The sequence below is a fragment of the Microcaecilia unicolor genome, chromosome 13 (assembly GCF_901765095.1).
Source record: "Microcaecilia unicolor chromosome 13, aMicUni1.1, whole genome shotgun sequence".
NCBI classification, from domain to species: domain Eukaryota; kingdom Metazoa; phylum Chordata; class Amphibia; order Gymnophiona; family Siphonopidae; genus Microcaecilia; species Microcaecilia unicolor.
This window is the reverse complement of record NC_044043.1, coordinates 9,570,290-9,585,436: the sequence shown is the minus strand read 5'-3', so window position 1 is coordinate 9,585,436 and position 15,147 is coordinate 9,570,290. Positions and strand designations below refer to the sequence as shown.

The following is a 15,147-nucleotide window of genomic DNA, read 5'->3' as shown; positions in this document are numbered from 1 at the left end:
GCATCTCAAATAAGATATAGAAGACTTAGAAAAGGTACAGAGAAGGGCGACAAAAAAATGATAAAGAGGATGGGACGACTTCTGTATGAGGAAACGCTTAAGTAGTTAGGGCTCTTCAGCTTGGAGAAGAGCTAGCGGAGGGGAGATATGATATAGGTTTATGAAATACTGAGTGAAGTGGAATGGTTAGATATGAATCACTTGTTTACTCTTTTCAAAAATACTAGGACTAGGGGGCATTCAAAGAAACTACTAAGTAGTACATTTAAAATGAATCAGAGGAAATATTTCTTCACTCTATGAGTAATTAAACCCTGGAATTCTTTGCTAGAGAATGTGGTAAAAGCAGTTAGCATAAGTACGTAAGCATCGCCATGCTGGGACAGACCAATTGTCCATCGAGCCCAGCACCCTGTCACCGACAGCGGCCAAAAGAACAAGCAATTTGTCCCACCCATCCTAGAAATACTGTATTATTTCCTCGTCCATTCAATAACATTCTATGGCTTTTTCCTCCAGGAAGCAGTCCAACCCTTTTTTGAAGTCCGATAAGTTAATCGCCTTAACCACCTTTTCCGGCAGTGAATTCCAGAGTTTAACTGCGCGTTGTGTGAAGAAATATTTCCTCCGATTCGTTTTAAATTTACCACACTGCAACTTCATCGCATGCCCCCTTCATGCTCATTCCCTAGTCCTTTCTTTGCCATCTTATCTACATCATACCCCTCCATTCCCTTTTGCCTATCCTATCCTTGTTGCACCATTCCATCTTCACCTTATATATTCTTGGTCTTCCTATTACTATGTTTACTACAGTTGTAATATTCTCCTTCTGGACTGTGTAATTTTATTTACTATGTAAGCCGCATTGAACCTGCTGTGTGTGGGAAAGCGCGGGGTACAAATGTAATAAATAAACGAGATATGTGTGGTAGGTGGTGAGAGGAGATTTTAAAAGGGGGAAAAAAATCTCCGGAAAAGTACAAATAAACACTCATGGTACCAGCATCCTAACCCTGGGTCGGGTTGAGCTGGAGACCCAAAAGAGCTTCTTGCCTAGGTGAATATTGCTTTAAGCCCTTGTCGGTTTGCCACTATTGATCATTAGATTGGTCCCTTGGAAGGTGAAAGCAGCAGTTGGCTGGCATAGATTTGTTTTTCAGTGTCTTGTGTATGTCATAAAGGCCAGGGCAGAGCACTGCTCTGGCATGAACAATTGGGAATCAAATAAAATGAAAATTAACCCCTATTATATTAAGACGCTTTTAGGATGTGCTTTCCCTGCACTTAAACATTTTACTAGGTCAGTGTTTTGTTAATTCTTTGAGCTGTTCCTAAACATCTGGGATGTATTCAGAACAAATGAACAAGTGGTATCTCAGAGAATAGCACATGATTGGGGTTATATAATGCATGGAAGAGTACCAGGAAGTGAGTTCACTTCAGCATGCAGCTATGAATATCATTTTCTCATATGCACAGAAGACACTGAAAATCCAGTTGGCTAGTAAATTGTGCCTTTCAGTGAGATGCCTTAAGCTGATTTGTTGCCCAGCTGAACAGTAATAAGTTATGTTGATTTTGCATACATGTTGCACAGATTGTAGAGGAGATGAGTAAGGGTCAAACATACAGTTTGCACTGCTAATCTGACTCGGTACAAAGATATTCTTACATATAAATCACAAAGTCTGTATATTCCAAGCAATTAGCAAGAAAAACTAATAACATTGAAATAACCTGGTCTCAAAGCTGCCAAACACTGCTGTAAACTCAGTGTTTCTCAGTGGGAGTCCCAGTTTCTATCATATGCCAACAGCACCCCCCAAAAAAAAAAAAAACAAATGGGGAGGGGGGGGGGGGGGGGGAAACTGTTAAAAAAAAAAAAAAAAACAAGAGAAAAATCGCATTTACAAAAAACCAGGCAAAGCGAAAATAAGGTTGAAAACCCTACTAATTTCAAGGAGTATCAAGTTCCACTTACAAAAACAAAAGCAGAAAGCTAGTGTTGACAATCCAAGAGACACTCATGCACACAAAAAACTTACCTTAATGCTTTGGCGTTTCAGTTCGTCAGCAGTCTCAAAGCAATCCTGTTGCATCAGCCAACGTTCCTAATCCACACATTTCATGAATCAGTGCGAATCCTCAGCAAGAGCCTTGTTTCACATATGTAACTGCGTCAGGAGGGCCAATTTGAATGGAAAGCCACCAAACTGGTATTATGTTTAATCAACTTAAAGCACCCACTGACATCTCTTATTATTTTAAAAAAAAAATAAAATAAAAGCCCACCATTCAATAGAGCAGTTCAACCATATTCAGCTGATACTGAAAAAACTCAAACGTCCTGAAGGATGGAGGGTGGACAATGTGACACCGATTTTTTTTAAAAGGTTACAAGAATGATCGTGGAAATTACAGAACGGTAAACCTGACTTCAGTGCCAGGCAAAATAATGGAAACTATTATAAAGAATAAAATGACAGAACATGATATAATGGGACAGTCAGCATGGATTCAGCCAAGGGAGGTCTAGCCTCACCACTTTGCTTCATTTCTTTGAAGGCTTGAATAAACATATCAATGAAGGTGAGCTGGTTGATGTAGTTTATCTAGATTTTCAGAAAGCTTTTGACAAAGTACCTCATGAGAGACTCCTGAGAAAATTAAGGAGTTATGAGATAGGAGGCAATGGCCTTCTATGTATTAAGAATTGGTTATTATACAGAAAACAGAGGGTAGGGTTAAATGGCCAATTGTTTTTTTCAATGGAGGAGGGTGAATAGTGGAGTTCTGCAGGGTTGTGTAGTGGGACTGCTGCTATTCAACATATTTATAAATAATCTGGCACTCAGAACGACGAATGAGGTGATTACAATTTGCAGATGACACACAACTATTCAAAGTTATCAAAACGTATGCAGATTGTGCAAAATTGCAGGAAAACCTTAGGAAAGTGGAAGATTGGGCATCCAAATGGCAGGTGAAATTTAATGTAGATAAATGCAAAGTGATGCACATTGGGAAGAATAATCTGAATCCTAGTTATCTAATGCTAGGGTCTATTTTAGGAGTCGACACTCAAGAAAAAGACCTAGGTGTCCTTGTAGACAATACACTGAAATCTTCTGCTCAGTGTGCGACAGTTGCCTAAATAGCTAACAGGATGCTAGGAATTATTAGGAGAGGGATGCAAAATAAGACCAAAAATATTATAATACCTTTCTCTCTCTCTCTCTTCCATGGTGCAACCTCACCTTGAGTATTGTGTTCAATTCTGGTTGCTGTATCTCAGGAAAGATATAGCGGAGTTAGAAAAGGTTCAAAGAAGAGCAACCAGAATGATAGAGAGGATACAACTGCACACACCTCCTGAAGGGTTCCCATCAGTTGTTGTAATTGAGCTTGCTGTTGTTGGACCATCTGGGCTAGGTCATGGAGTAATTGAAGAGGTGGTTTGCAAGGTCAGCTCATGGCTTTGGCAGACTTTCACAGTTGGGGAAGGTGAGCCCTTGTACTGTAAAAAGGTTGGCTCTGCCTGTGCAGCATAAGCACCACACAGGCCCTTGATGACAGTTGCTGACGGGACCTCCTGGCGAAGGCAGGACCTGACTCGGATAGGCAAAAGCCTAGGACTAGGTAGTGCTTAGCAGACTAGCTGGAACAGCAAGGCCGGAGACGGGGACAAGTAGGAGCATAAGAGTAGAACAAGCAGGGTTTGAGCAGGCGAGGCTGGAACTGGCCAGGCAACGAACACTGTTGCCAGAGCACTGGAGGACTGTAGAGCACTTCTTTATGTATCCTTGGCCTATGATCGCCAACTTTTTGCCAAAGAAAAACCCATCACCTGTTCTACTTCATGCACCTATGCCCCTCCCTTGTCCCGCCCTTATGCTATGCCCCAAGTCTCTCTTCTTCTCCTGCCCCTCTTCAACTAACTTATCCACACTAGGGTTGCCATTGCAAAAGAAAAATCTACCACATGTACACATGTTCTATGATTGATTTCGCAAACTTTACATACTGTGCAAAAAACAAGCTAATTCTAGACTTTCATCTTGTATAAAATCTATCATAATAAAGCAGCACTAATGTCCAAGGCAGGGCAGAGAAGTAGCCTAACGGTTAGAGCAGCAGAATGATAAGCAGAGGGCCCAAGTTCATAATCCCACCATAGCCCCTTCCGGCCTTGGGCAAGCCTCGATTACCTTGGAATGGGCCAGGGGGTGACACAGGCAATCTCAGCCCATTCAGGGACTGTCACACTTGCAGTTGCCCAATAAGCATTTTGCAGTTTGCTTATTGTGGGCAGCAGAGACTTGAAAAGAGAGAATGTCAGACTCGGATAATAACAGCCCTACCTATAGCGAGGCAGAATCCTAGAATACCAATATACTTCTACTGAAAATACAGAACAAGTCAGACTGCTAGAGATCCCTACACAGAAAATAAACACTGTCACATTCCCAAAACACACAGACCAGACCCTCAACAAATATGAAACAAGGGACCACGTGTCAGTGATAGAGAAATGAAGACAAAAAGACGGAACTAGAAATCTCAATTAGGTGCTGCATCTACAGAAATATTAGCGAAACTGAAATGTAAGTTATCAGAGAAGTACATTTGTCAATATTGGCATATTCCAATTAATACATTCAGAATAAATATTGTTTTGGGGGGGGTTTATAAACTTCTGTTGTCTGACCATTTTATTTTTCCATTTGCTTTGGTCCCAGTACAATACTACAGTGTAGAAAAACAAAAATAGGAGGCAACAGCCATTTGGATTACAGGTCTTTTGTCAACACGTTTATTAAATCCAATTTTATTCATTCCAGTAGCCTCTTTCAAATACCTGAGGATTATAATCAATTTTGCTCTTTCCTTTGGGCCACAGGGTGTGAGCAGAGAAGGAACTCTTGTTTGGGTAAATAGAGGCAAGCAAGGGGCAGAACGTCTTTTTCCCAGAGGTCTTCCAACATAAAGCTTTGTGCTGTAGTCAGTTTACCATTCTATTCCCCCTGGAATAAAGGAAGTCAAATGTACATTCATATGAGTGAAATACATTGTAAGGAAGTGAGATGGAGAGTTAGAACTGGTTTGCAAATTAACCATGGTGAATATTCAAGTGATGATATTTGCATGTTTGGTCTAAGTACCTAGTGTGCATATATCTTGGTTAACCTGAAAGAGAAACCAGTTTGTGGTGCTTAAGGTGGCATTAAATTTGAATGACTTCCCTCTATCAGTTCAGGTGTCCGATTTAAATGTGTTTGCATTCTTTTTAAAACTAGGAACTGTTCGGAATGTTCAGAAAACTCTTTACCCTCCGAAATCTGCTCCAGGGTTTGGAGTTTGCTGGGAGTGGATGAATGATGAAGGGTCCTGGACAACCTATGAGATGGCAGTTTCTAATTTTCTGGAAATGTGTTCAACTGCTGGACAACAGTTCATCGATCTTGGGTGTCGTGGCTACAACTACAACATTGATCTTACTTCTCTTGTCCAGATCAACAAGACCTCTGGCTTCAAGCGGAAAATTCAGAGGTGTGTGGGCACCCCTTACCCACTTATCTCAACTGCAGGGCCCATTCATAATGGGGCCACTTGTTCCTGCCAGCAATGTTTAGTAAGTGGTGGAATTGGACCTATCCTCAGTCGCCCTCGACATTCCATGATCAACCAGCAGAGTTCATTTGCTTCACATGGCTCCAGTCAGTTGTCAGCTGCTGCCTCATTTGTACCATATCCTAAACCATCTCTGTCTGGGACAAGGTCTGGAATCTCTACAAATGGTCCCTGGTTGCCATCTGCTCCCTCACCAGCAGCAGGAACTATTTCTTCTAACGGAGTCAGGTATCCCACTCTTCAAATTTAAAGTATTCTTTGACTACTAAAGTCTTCTTTTTAATATTGTTCATTCCTGCTAACTTGACTCCCTTCTGCTCACCTGGTGCTGCTCAGGCTTTTTGTGGTTTCAGTTGCACAGATCCAGAAGAACCATGAGATGGCTGGAGTGGCACCAAGCAGGTAGAAGGCAGTCCAAGGTCCCTCTCACAGGTTAACTAAAGTTTCATGCATTCACTTTTTCCATCTCATCCCTGCTCAGATCAATTTGTAGCTGTTGGCAAAAACCAACTTGTGACACTCCGGATGTGTTTTCTATCCCCCATCATTGTGGCTGTTTATGAAGGGAATCTAACCAGATTTCTGAGCAGATATGAATTAGAAATTAGATGGCAAGGTTTTACCTGAATCATATAAGGTTATCAAGATCCTTTCATGTTCCTATCTGATTGGTGTTTAGAGATCAGTTGTGATGGAGTCTTGAAAATGGGGTAACCTTTCAACACGGTGATTATGTAACTTTGTGGATAAATTGTATGTATGTTCATGAATGGCAAGCATGTAAGTTCCAACCATGTAATATACATACATAACTAGATAACTTATCCATCCAAGTATATAACTTAAGTTTAGACAGACAAGTTTTCCATCTAGTGGCTGAATATTGTTGCTTAGAGAGAAGACTTTGCAGCCAGCCCCAGAGACTCTATCAAACACATAACATTTTGGCTATTTAGCAATTTAAAATGGCCAAGATATGTGTTCCTGGGACCACATTTTTAGGAGGAAAAACAAAAAAAGAAGCTATTTATGTGGTTGGCAGCCACTGCTGAACTTCATGGGTGAATTTAAACATCAGCCTGAAAGCCATTAATTGATGTATTCATTTTAATAGCCATAGAACAGGAATATCCATGCTTCAGAACATATTGTTTTCATATACCAACTTTATACTTCAGTGACACTTAAAATTTGTTGGTGACATGGAGAGATATCATACACAGGTTCTAGATAGGAAAACACACTGGTAGCTTTAGCTTTGTTCTGTAGGGGAAAATGTCACATGTTGTTGTTGTGGTCCCCACCCCGCCAAATAGGCAGAGGAAAGGGATAGAGGGGAGCTTATTGCTGGCCCGGCAAAGTTCAGTTACGGATCACGCTTTCTGTGCCAGACCAAGGGAAGAGCCACAGGGAGTTTCCTTTGAGAATTGACGTGTAGGCCCACATCTTTAGAACATTGTCAGTGTAATGCTGTTTACCATTATATAATCAAAAAGACCTTCTGCAGTCGGCATTTAAACATAGGACCTGAGTATTCTGCACTGGCTGATATCCAGATACCAGCGCTGAATATGTAGGTATGGCAGCGACTGCCGCTGTACTTACGACAGCTGCTTCTGCTTGTTGTTTGTGGCGATATTCAATGCCACTATCCCGATAAGTGTCCGGATAACCTGTTGTGCCTAGGCTCTGCCCCGGACTGTCCTGGTGCTGTCAAGAGACCAACCGTAGATAGTGTCTCTGAAAATCACTGACTGGCCCTGGTCAGCATTGTTTATTCGAGTAGCAGGTGCTGCTACCTGGCTAGATGGTTCTAAACATGAATGTTAAGATTTACTAAAAGGAGCACTGATTAGTTTAGCCCAATCAGTTGCACCATCTATACAAAAGAAGTTAGTTGTTTCGTATTCATCAGTTCTGAGCACAGGAAGAGGCGCTGTATGGCATGCTCGTGGTGGATGAAGGAATGCAGCTTTGTTATTGGGAACTACGTCCCCTTGCATCAAATAGAACCTGCAGTAATAGCGTACGTATGTGACTCTAGCCCCATGTTTGCTGCTCGATGCCTGGAAGAAAGTTACCTATATTGCCAGTCCAAAGAGAAATTTTTCCTTCCACTTTAATTAAAAAATGGTATTCCATTCCAGGCAGAGGAAGGCTTCTCGGCTACCTCCTGTTCAGCAATCAGGAAAGTACAATAAGTACATAATTCATCTAAGTCACAGTAAACTTGATCCATATCCTTTTATATGGCAGTGTGAATTCTAGATGTAATTATAGTGATTGATTTAATTTGTAATCCGCTTTGAGTTTTCTTGATTAAGCGGAATATAAATATGAAATTAAAATACCTCATGTCAGGAAACCAGGTCAAGCTAGTGACGACCAGGTTTTGTTTTGCATCCTAGAATATGATGACACATGAGGGCTGTTAAGACCTATCCAGTCATAAGTATTGCCATACTGGGTCAGACTGAAGGTCTTTCAAGCCCAGCAACCTGTTTCCGACAGTGGCCAATCCAGGTTACAAGTACTTGGCAATATCCCAAAACAGTACAATACATTTTATGCTGCTTATCCTAGAAATAAGCAGTAGATTTTCCCCAAGTCCATTTTAATAATGGCTTATGGACTTTTCTTAGGAAGCTAGCCAAACCTTTTTTAAACCCCGCTAAGCTAACTGCTTTTAATACATTCTGTGGCAACGAATTCCGAGTTTAATTACACGTTTTCCTTTGCTGTGCTTAACGTCTTGCTTCAGCATTCACCTTTCTGCGACTAAGACTGCCGTGTACTCACGCCAGGCTGTCTTGAATTCTTTAGCTGTTAGCTCTTCATAGATAGGTTGTACAGGAAGGCAATTTCATTTTATTGCTCCTCAGTCTTCCTGCTTTACAAGGCTAGGCAGCTGCAGAAGCATGTAGTCCCATGAAGGGCAATTCTGTAACCTAGGTGCCCTTATTTTTGCACCCCCTGCATACATAAATGTCTAGAATATTAACGCTTATACACATAAGTGTAAACTTACTCATGAATGTGCCAGCTGGGCGCCTAAATGCTGTTCTTTAATAGTGCATGTAAGTAACGTAGCACGTAAATACAAGGAGGGTGTACATGGGTGGGGCATGGCCAGGACTCTCACTTACACATGTAACTTACAGGATACTGTAAGTTAGATGACTACAGTTATGCCAGGTCTGTGACTGGTATAACTGCAGGAGTGTAAATGTTACATTAGTATTTTATAACTGAATCTGGGTGCCCAGGTACCGAAAAAGAATAAACGTCTACCACGCATACTCGGGACACCTAAATGAAGGTGTGTAGGTGTAGAATTGTCCCTGTAGTGATTTGATGTCCTTTTTTTTGTTTGTTTTTATTTTAAAGCAGCTTTAAAAACAGCTTCGGTCCTAGTTTTAGAATTAGTATTTATTTTGTAGAGCCAGAGGGTACTTTGCAAGGACAGACAAAATTAAACTAATAGAATGAGGAGCATGACTTGTCTGTTCTGATCCTACCTCTATCAAAAATACAGAAGAAACCTGTCTCCGCAAACAACAACAGTAATCAAAAACAGCGAAGATGACGCAAAAAAAGAAAAAAAGGTAAAAAAAGGAAAAAAATCCCAAAAATAAAAAAGGAACAGTGGAAAATAAAAAATAAAAAGTAAAAAATGCAAAATGCACAATTGGAAGAAAGAACTATAAAAAACAAAACTATAGGTGAAATAAAAAAATCAAAAAAAGGAGGACGAATTTATTTTTTTTCATTATGCTTGTGTCGTCCTCCTTTTTTTGATTTTTTTATTTCACCTATAGTTTTGTTTTTTATAGTTCTTTCTTCCAATTGTGCATTTTGCATTTTTTACTTTTTATTTTTTATTTTCCACTGTTCCTTTTTTATTTTTGGGATTTTTTTCCTTTTTTTTCTTTTTTTGCGTCATCTTCGCTGGTTTTGATTACTGATCCTAGCTCTGCCATTCAGTCTCTGGGTTAGCATTGGGCAAGTTACAATATTTGTTACCTGGGTTAACCAAAATGTCTTTAAATAATAGCCACGATCATGGCACTGTACCATCCACCCCAGCAGTGGCTGCATGAATTATTTAAGAGCAGGAATGTGCACGTTAAAGTTCTGTATCCTTTCTACAGAGAAAATGTTAACATGTCTGGAAAAAGAAGGAAAATATGGCAGCATGGCAGTATTCTGACTATTTAATAAGAGCCCCTTGTATAATCTTTAATGCAGGGTTTCCATGAGTTCTGCAATTTATAGAAACTGCTGCTGTCATTTGTTTGCATGTGGGACTTGCAGGAGGCAGATAACAAAAATAAAATCTCTATCCTCCAAAATTTCAAATACATGTGGAAAAGGAACAAGGAAAATAGAAGAGAAATACAAGGCATTCTCCGAGGACAAGCAGGCTAATATTCTCACAATTGGGTAACGTGATCCCGCGTTGCCCAGTCTGGAGCTTGTATCAAGCTTTTCACAGAGCGCTTTGGAGCATTGCGCATGCGCGAGTGCCTTCCTGACTGCTGCGCAAATGCAGGACCAAGTCTCTCTCGCATTCTTTTTTTCCCGCAGTGAGGAGAGGACACCTTTTTTTTCCCCTCTCTCCTCGCAGCTCTCCTCTCCCCCTTTTCTCTATTTCTGTGGATGGCACTCTCATTCTCCCTGTCTCATCAGCTCGTAACCTTGGGGTCATCTTCGACTCCTCGCTCTCCTTCTCTGCTCATATTCAGCAGATTGCCAAAACCTGTCGTTTCTTTCTCTATAACATCAGCAAAATCCGTCCCTTCCTCTCTGAGCACTCTGTCAGAACCCTTATCCACACTCTTATCACCTCTCGCCTAGATTATTGCAACCTGCTTCTCACTGGCCTCCCACATAGCCATCTCTCTCCTCTTCAATCAGTCCAAAACTCTGCTGCGTGATTCATTTTCCGCCAGAGTCGCTGTGCCCACATTAGCCCTCTCCTCAAGTCACTTCACTGGCTCCCTATCCGTTTCCGCATTCAATTCAAACTTCTCTTGCTGACCTATAAGTGCATTCACTCTACTGCTCCCCAGTACCTCTTCACTCTTCTCTCTCCCTACGTCCCCCCACGGGTACTCCGTTCTGTGGATAAATCTCTCTTGTCTGTCCCCTTTTCCTCTACTGCTAATTCCAGACTCCGTTCCTTTTATCTCGCTGCACCTCACGCCTGGAATTGACTTCCCGTGCCTGTACGTCTAGCCCCGTCTTTGGCCGTTTTCAAATCCAGGCTAAAAGCCCACCTCTTTAACGCTGTTTTTGACTCATGGCCTAGTGGTTAGGGTGATGGACTTTGGTCCTGAGGAACTGAGTTCAATTCCCACTTCAGGCACAGGCAGCTCCTTGTGACTCTGGGCAAGTTACTTAACCCTCCATTGCCCCATGTAAGCCGCATTGAGCCTGCCATGAGTGGGAAAGCGCAGGGTACAAATGTAACAAAAACAAAACTCCTAGCCACTATTCACTTGCCCTGTACCCCTTTTATTCCCACCTCTTGAATTCCCTTACCTCTTAGTTGTTCTGTCTGTGTGCCAGATTGTGAGCTCTTTGAGCAGGGACTGTCTTTTTCATGTATGGTGTACAGCGCTGCATATGCCTTGTAGCGCTATAGAAATAATTAGTAGTAGTAGCTCCCAGTTCGGTTCTTACCAGTTTCTTTTTGTGCCTCGTTCGGGTTCTTTTTCTTCCCATTTGAGATTTTTCTTTCTTTTTCTTTTACTTTTTTTCTCTTCTTTGCTGCTGCTCCATAGGCCACATTTAGGCCTGAGTTCCAGTGGGGTTTTGTCCTTCATTTTCTCTGGTGCTTTGTTCTTTCCGGGGCATCATTGACTCTCCCCTTTTTCTGTTGGAAGCCAATTTTGGTACGGTAACATACCCCTTCTAACTGTGCTGTGCCTCATCAAGTTCATGCCAGAATCCAGTTAGTCAAAGTCGCTCACAGGGAACCCTTTTTGGTGCCGTCCGAGGCTTCAACGTCTATGTCAGCGGTTGCACCAGCCTGGAGCGCAAGGCTTCGTCCTCATTGGTACTTAGGGAAGTTGGTATGGAGCATAGACATTGATACCACAGTCGGTACCAAGGATAGTCTGTGTCGAGGATTGACGTTGGTACCAAGGCTTCTTGCCCATGTTGAAGACTGGCATTGGTCTCTTTTGGTTCCTTCAGGGCACTGCAGCATTTGGTCCTTGAGAGGTCTTGATGCCAGGAGACCTTCCAATTACTGCCACTGCATGAGTCTAGCATGCTCCTTCAACTGTCTGCTCTTCTTCGGAGTGCATCAACGTCAAGGGTACTTGCGCCAGCCATGCTTCACTCCGCCCCTTATAGCCCTCAGCCTGCTGTGAGGCTTCACTGCTTCAGCAGTTTATCTCTACACAGACACTCCAAAGGAAATTGGAGAGTCATGGGATAGGAGGTAGTGTTCTATTGTGGATTAAGAACTGGTTAAAAGATAGAAAACAGCAAGTAGGGTTAAATGGTCAGTATGCTCAATGGAAAAGGGTAGTTAGTGGGGTTCCCCAGGGGTCTGTCCTGGGACCGCTGCTTTTTAACATATTTATAAATGACCTAGAGATGGGAGTAACTAGTGAGGTAATTAAATTTGCTGATGACACAAAGTTATTCAAAGTCGTTAAATCGCGGGAGGATTGTGAAAAATTACAAGCGGACCTTACGAGACTGGGAGACTGGGCGTCTAAATGGCAGATGACGTTTAATGTGAGTAAGTGCAAAGTGATGAATGTAGGAAAGAGGAACCCGAATTATAGCTATGTCATGCAACGTTCCATGTTAGGAGTCACGGACCAAGAAAGGGATCGTTGATGATACGTTGAAACCTTCTGCTCAGTGTGCTGCTGCGGCTAAGAAAGCAAATAGAATGTTAGGTATTATTAGGAAAGGAATGGAAAACAAAAATGAGGATGTTATGCCTTTGTATCGCCCCATGGTGCGACCGCACCTTGATTATTGTGTTCAATTCTGGTCGCCGCATCTCAAAAAAGATATAGTGGAATTAGAAAAGGTGCAGAGAAGGGAGACGAAAATAAGGGGGAGGGACGACTTCCCTATGAGAAAAGGCTAAAGCGGCTAAGGCTCTTCAGCGTGGAGAAAAGGCGGCTGAGAGGAGATATGATAGAGGTCTATAAAATAATGAGTGGCGTTGAACGGGTAGATGTGAAGCATCTGTTTACACTTTCCAAAAATACTAGGACTAGGGGGCATGCAATGAAGTTACAATGTAGTAAATTTAAAATGAATTGGAGAAATGTTTTCTTCACTCAACGTGTAATTAAACTCCTGGAATTCATTGCCAGAGAATGTGGTAAAGGCGGTTAGCATAGCGGAGTTTTAAAAGGTTTTGGACGGCTTCCTAAAGGAAATGTCCATAGACCATTATTAAATGGACTTGGGGAAAATTCAATATTTCTGGGATAAGCATTATAAAATGTTTTGTGTTTTTTTGGGATCTTGCCAGTTATTTGTGACCTGGATTGGCCACTGTTGGAAACAGGATGCTGGGCTTGATGGACCTTTGGTCTTTCCCAGTATGGCAGTATTTATGTAACTACTTTGATGTTACTGTGAGCACATCTGCTGGGCATTGGCATCAAAGGTGCTTGCGCCTGCCATGCCTCCAAGTCTTGAACCCTGGACTCTGGGCTTGTTTTCTTCACATCGGTGTCGGAGGTGCTTGTTCCTACCATGCTTTTTGAGTCCGCACCACATGGTCCTCAGCCTGCAGTGGGCATCCACCACCGGTGTCACATGTGGCATTGGGATTGACTGCTGCCTGTGTCGATCGACATTGACGCTAGCAGTTTGTATACAGTTCAAGGTTGGAGCCCAATCCTTGATGCCCCTCTCGGGATCCTTCTCAATCAAGGAGGACTAGGTCTTAGCCTACCTATGGGGGGTTCCTGTGAGGAGCATATGGAACTCAGATGCTGATCTCTGGCACTCCTTGGAGAAGCAGTCCTTTGGAATACCATCCACACCACCCTTCGTCCACAGTCTCAGATGTTGTCTCCATTGATGAGCCTGTCCTTTCCTTCTTTTGTAGAGGACATGGCGGCTGTCTTTTCACTGCTTTCGGAGGTGGAGGATTACTTTTTCCTTTTTTTTTTTTCCTGGACTATGACTCTCTTCCTAGGAGATCTGTACTAGTCTTGGTCCATCAGCTTTTCCCTGGTGTTCTTGTGAATAGTTGAGAAGCCTTTTGTGGGCCGCTCCCTCCCATAGACATAACCTCTATGCACCAGTTTTAGAACTCTACTTCCACCTCCCTCCATAGTGGTTGGACACACGCTTACGAGACTACAGAGTTGTACGAGCTGTGCTTCAGCGCCCATAAGCGGGAATGCTAATCCCGTAGATTCACTTGGAGGCTCTGGTACGGGGTTTTCACTACCCTTCTCCTGTCTTCAGTCCTGCTACCTTTTCACGAGCGTATTCTATGGATCTTCATTACATGCTCGCTTTGGCAGTTTCTCTTCCATTGGAGCTAGTGGAGTCACTTCGCCAGTTGGCCAAGCAACAGACTGTCACCAGTTCTCGGTCGTGTGCCATTTCTTGCTGTGGCTTCCAGGATTTCTACCTGCAGTGTGGCTGTGTGGTCCCTTGTGACTGCGGCCCAGATACATCAACCAAACGTTAAAAAAATAAGAATCGTAAAAGTGCTTAACGATTTTAAAAAAACGAGGAATGCACTACAAAAACACTCCAGAAATGTTCGGATCGGTATTGCAAAGTAGGATGTATCACAGAATCGTTAAACCCGTCGTTAATCAGCGCCTAAAGCATGCGCAGAGCAGCCCAAGCATTATGCTGGCTGCTCTGCGCATGCCACAAAGGCCCAGCTGTCAAAAAAAACCCCCACAAACACGTGTGTTTCGGGAGGGGGCAAAGGCACTCGTCATGAGCGTCCTGTATGGACGCCTTGCCCCCCCCCCCCGCTGCTCCTCGCTTCCCCCCCGCACGAAAAATCTCCAATTTTAGCAGCCCTGGGCCAGCCCTCCTCCCTTCCTGTATTCTCCCACACTAGCTCCGCCTCCTGCCATGCTCCGGTCCCGTGCCCCGCCCCCGCCGCCCCCCCCTTTGGTCGTGGCTGCCGCTCCCCCCCTCCAACGACCCCCCCCCCCTTTGCCTTACCGGCCCGTGCAGCACCTGTCATCTCAGCTGCACGGGCAAGAACAGCTGATCGGCGAGTCAGAAGGCCTCCTCAGACGTCCCTTCTTTCTTCATGGGCCCGCCCTCCTCTGACGTAGGCAAAGGGGGGGGGTCGTTGGAGGGGGGGGAGCGGCAGCCACGACCAAAGGGGGGGCGGCGGGGGTGGGGCACGGGACTGGAGCATGGCAGGAGGCGGTGCTAGTGTGGGAGAATACAGGAAGGGAGGAGGGCTGGCCCGGGGCTGCTAAAATTGGAGATTTTTCATGCGGGGGGGGGGGGGGGGGGCAAGGCATCCATACAGGACGCTCATGA

General features: G+C 43.4%; 1 protein-coding gene across 3 annotated transcripts in view; it reads left to right on the top strand.

Moving 5' to 3' along the window:
- DTX2 (deltex E3 ubiquitin ligase 2) overlaps nt 1–15,147 on the top strand; it is a 110,050-nt gene that overhangs the window by 12,782 nt on the left and 82,121 nt on the right. For all 3 annotated transcript variants that reach the window (XM_030222349.1, XM_030222351.1, XM_030222350.1), the window contains exon 3: nt 5,301–5,862. In XM_030222349.1, the coding sequence (XP_030078209.1) occupies nt 5,301–5,862 (562 nt within the window). The remainder of the gene's footprint in view (nt 1–5,300; nt 5,863–15,147) is intronic.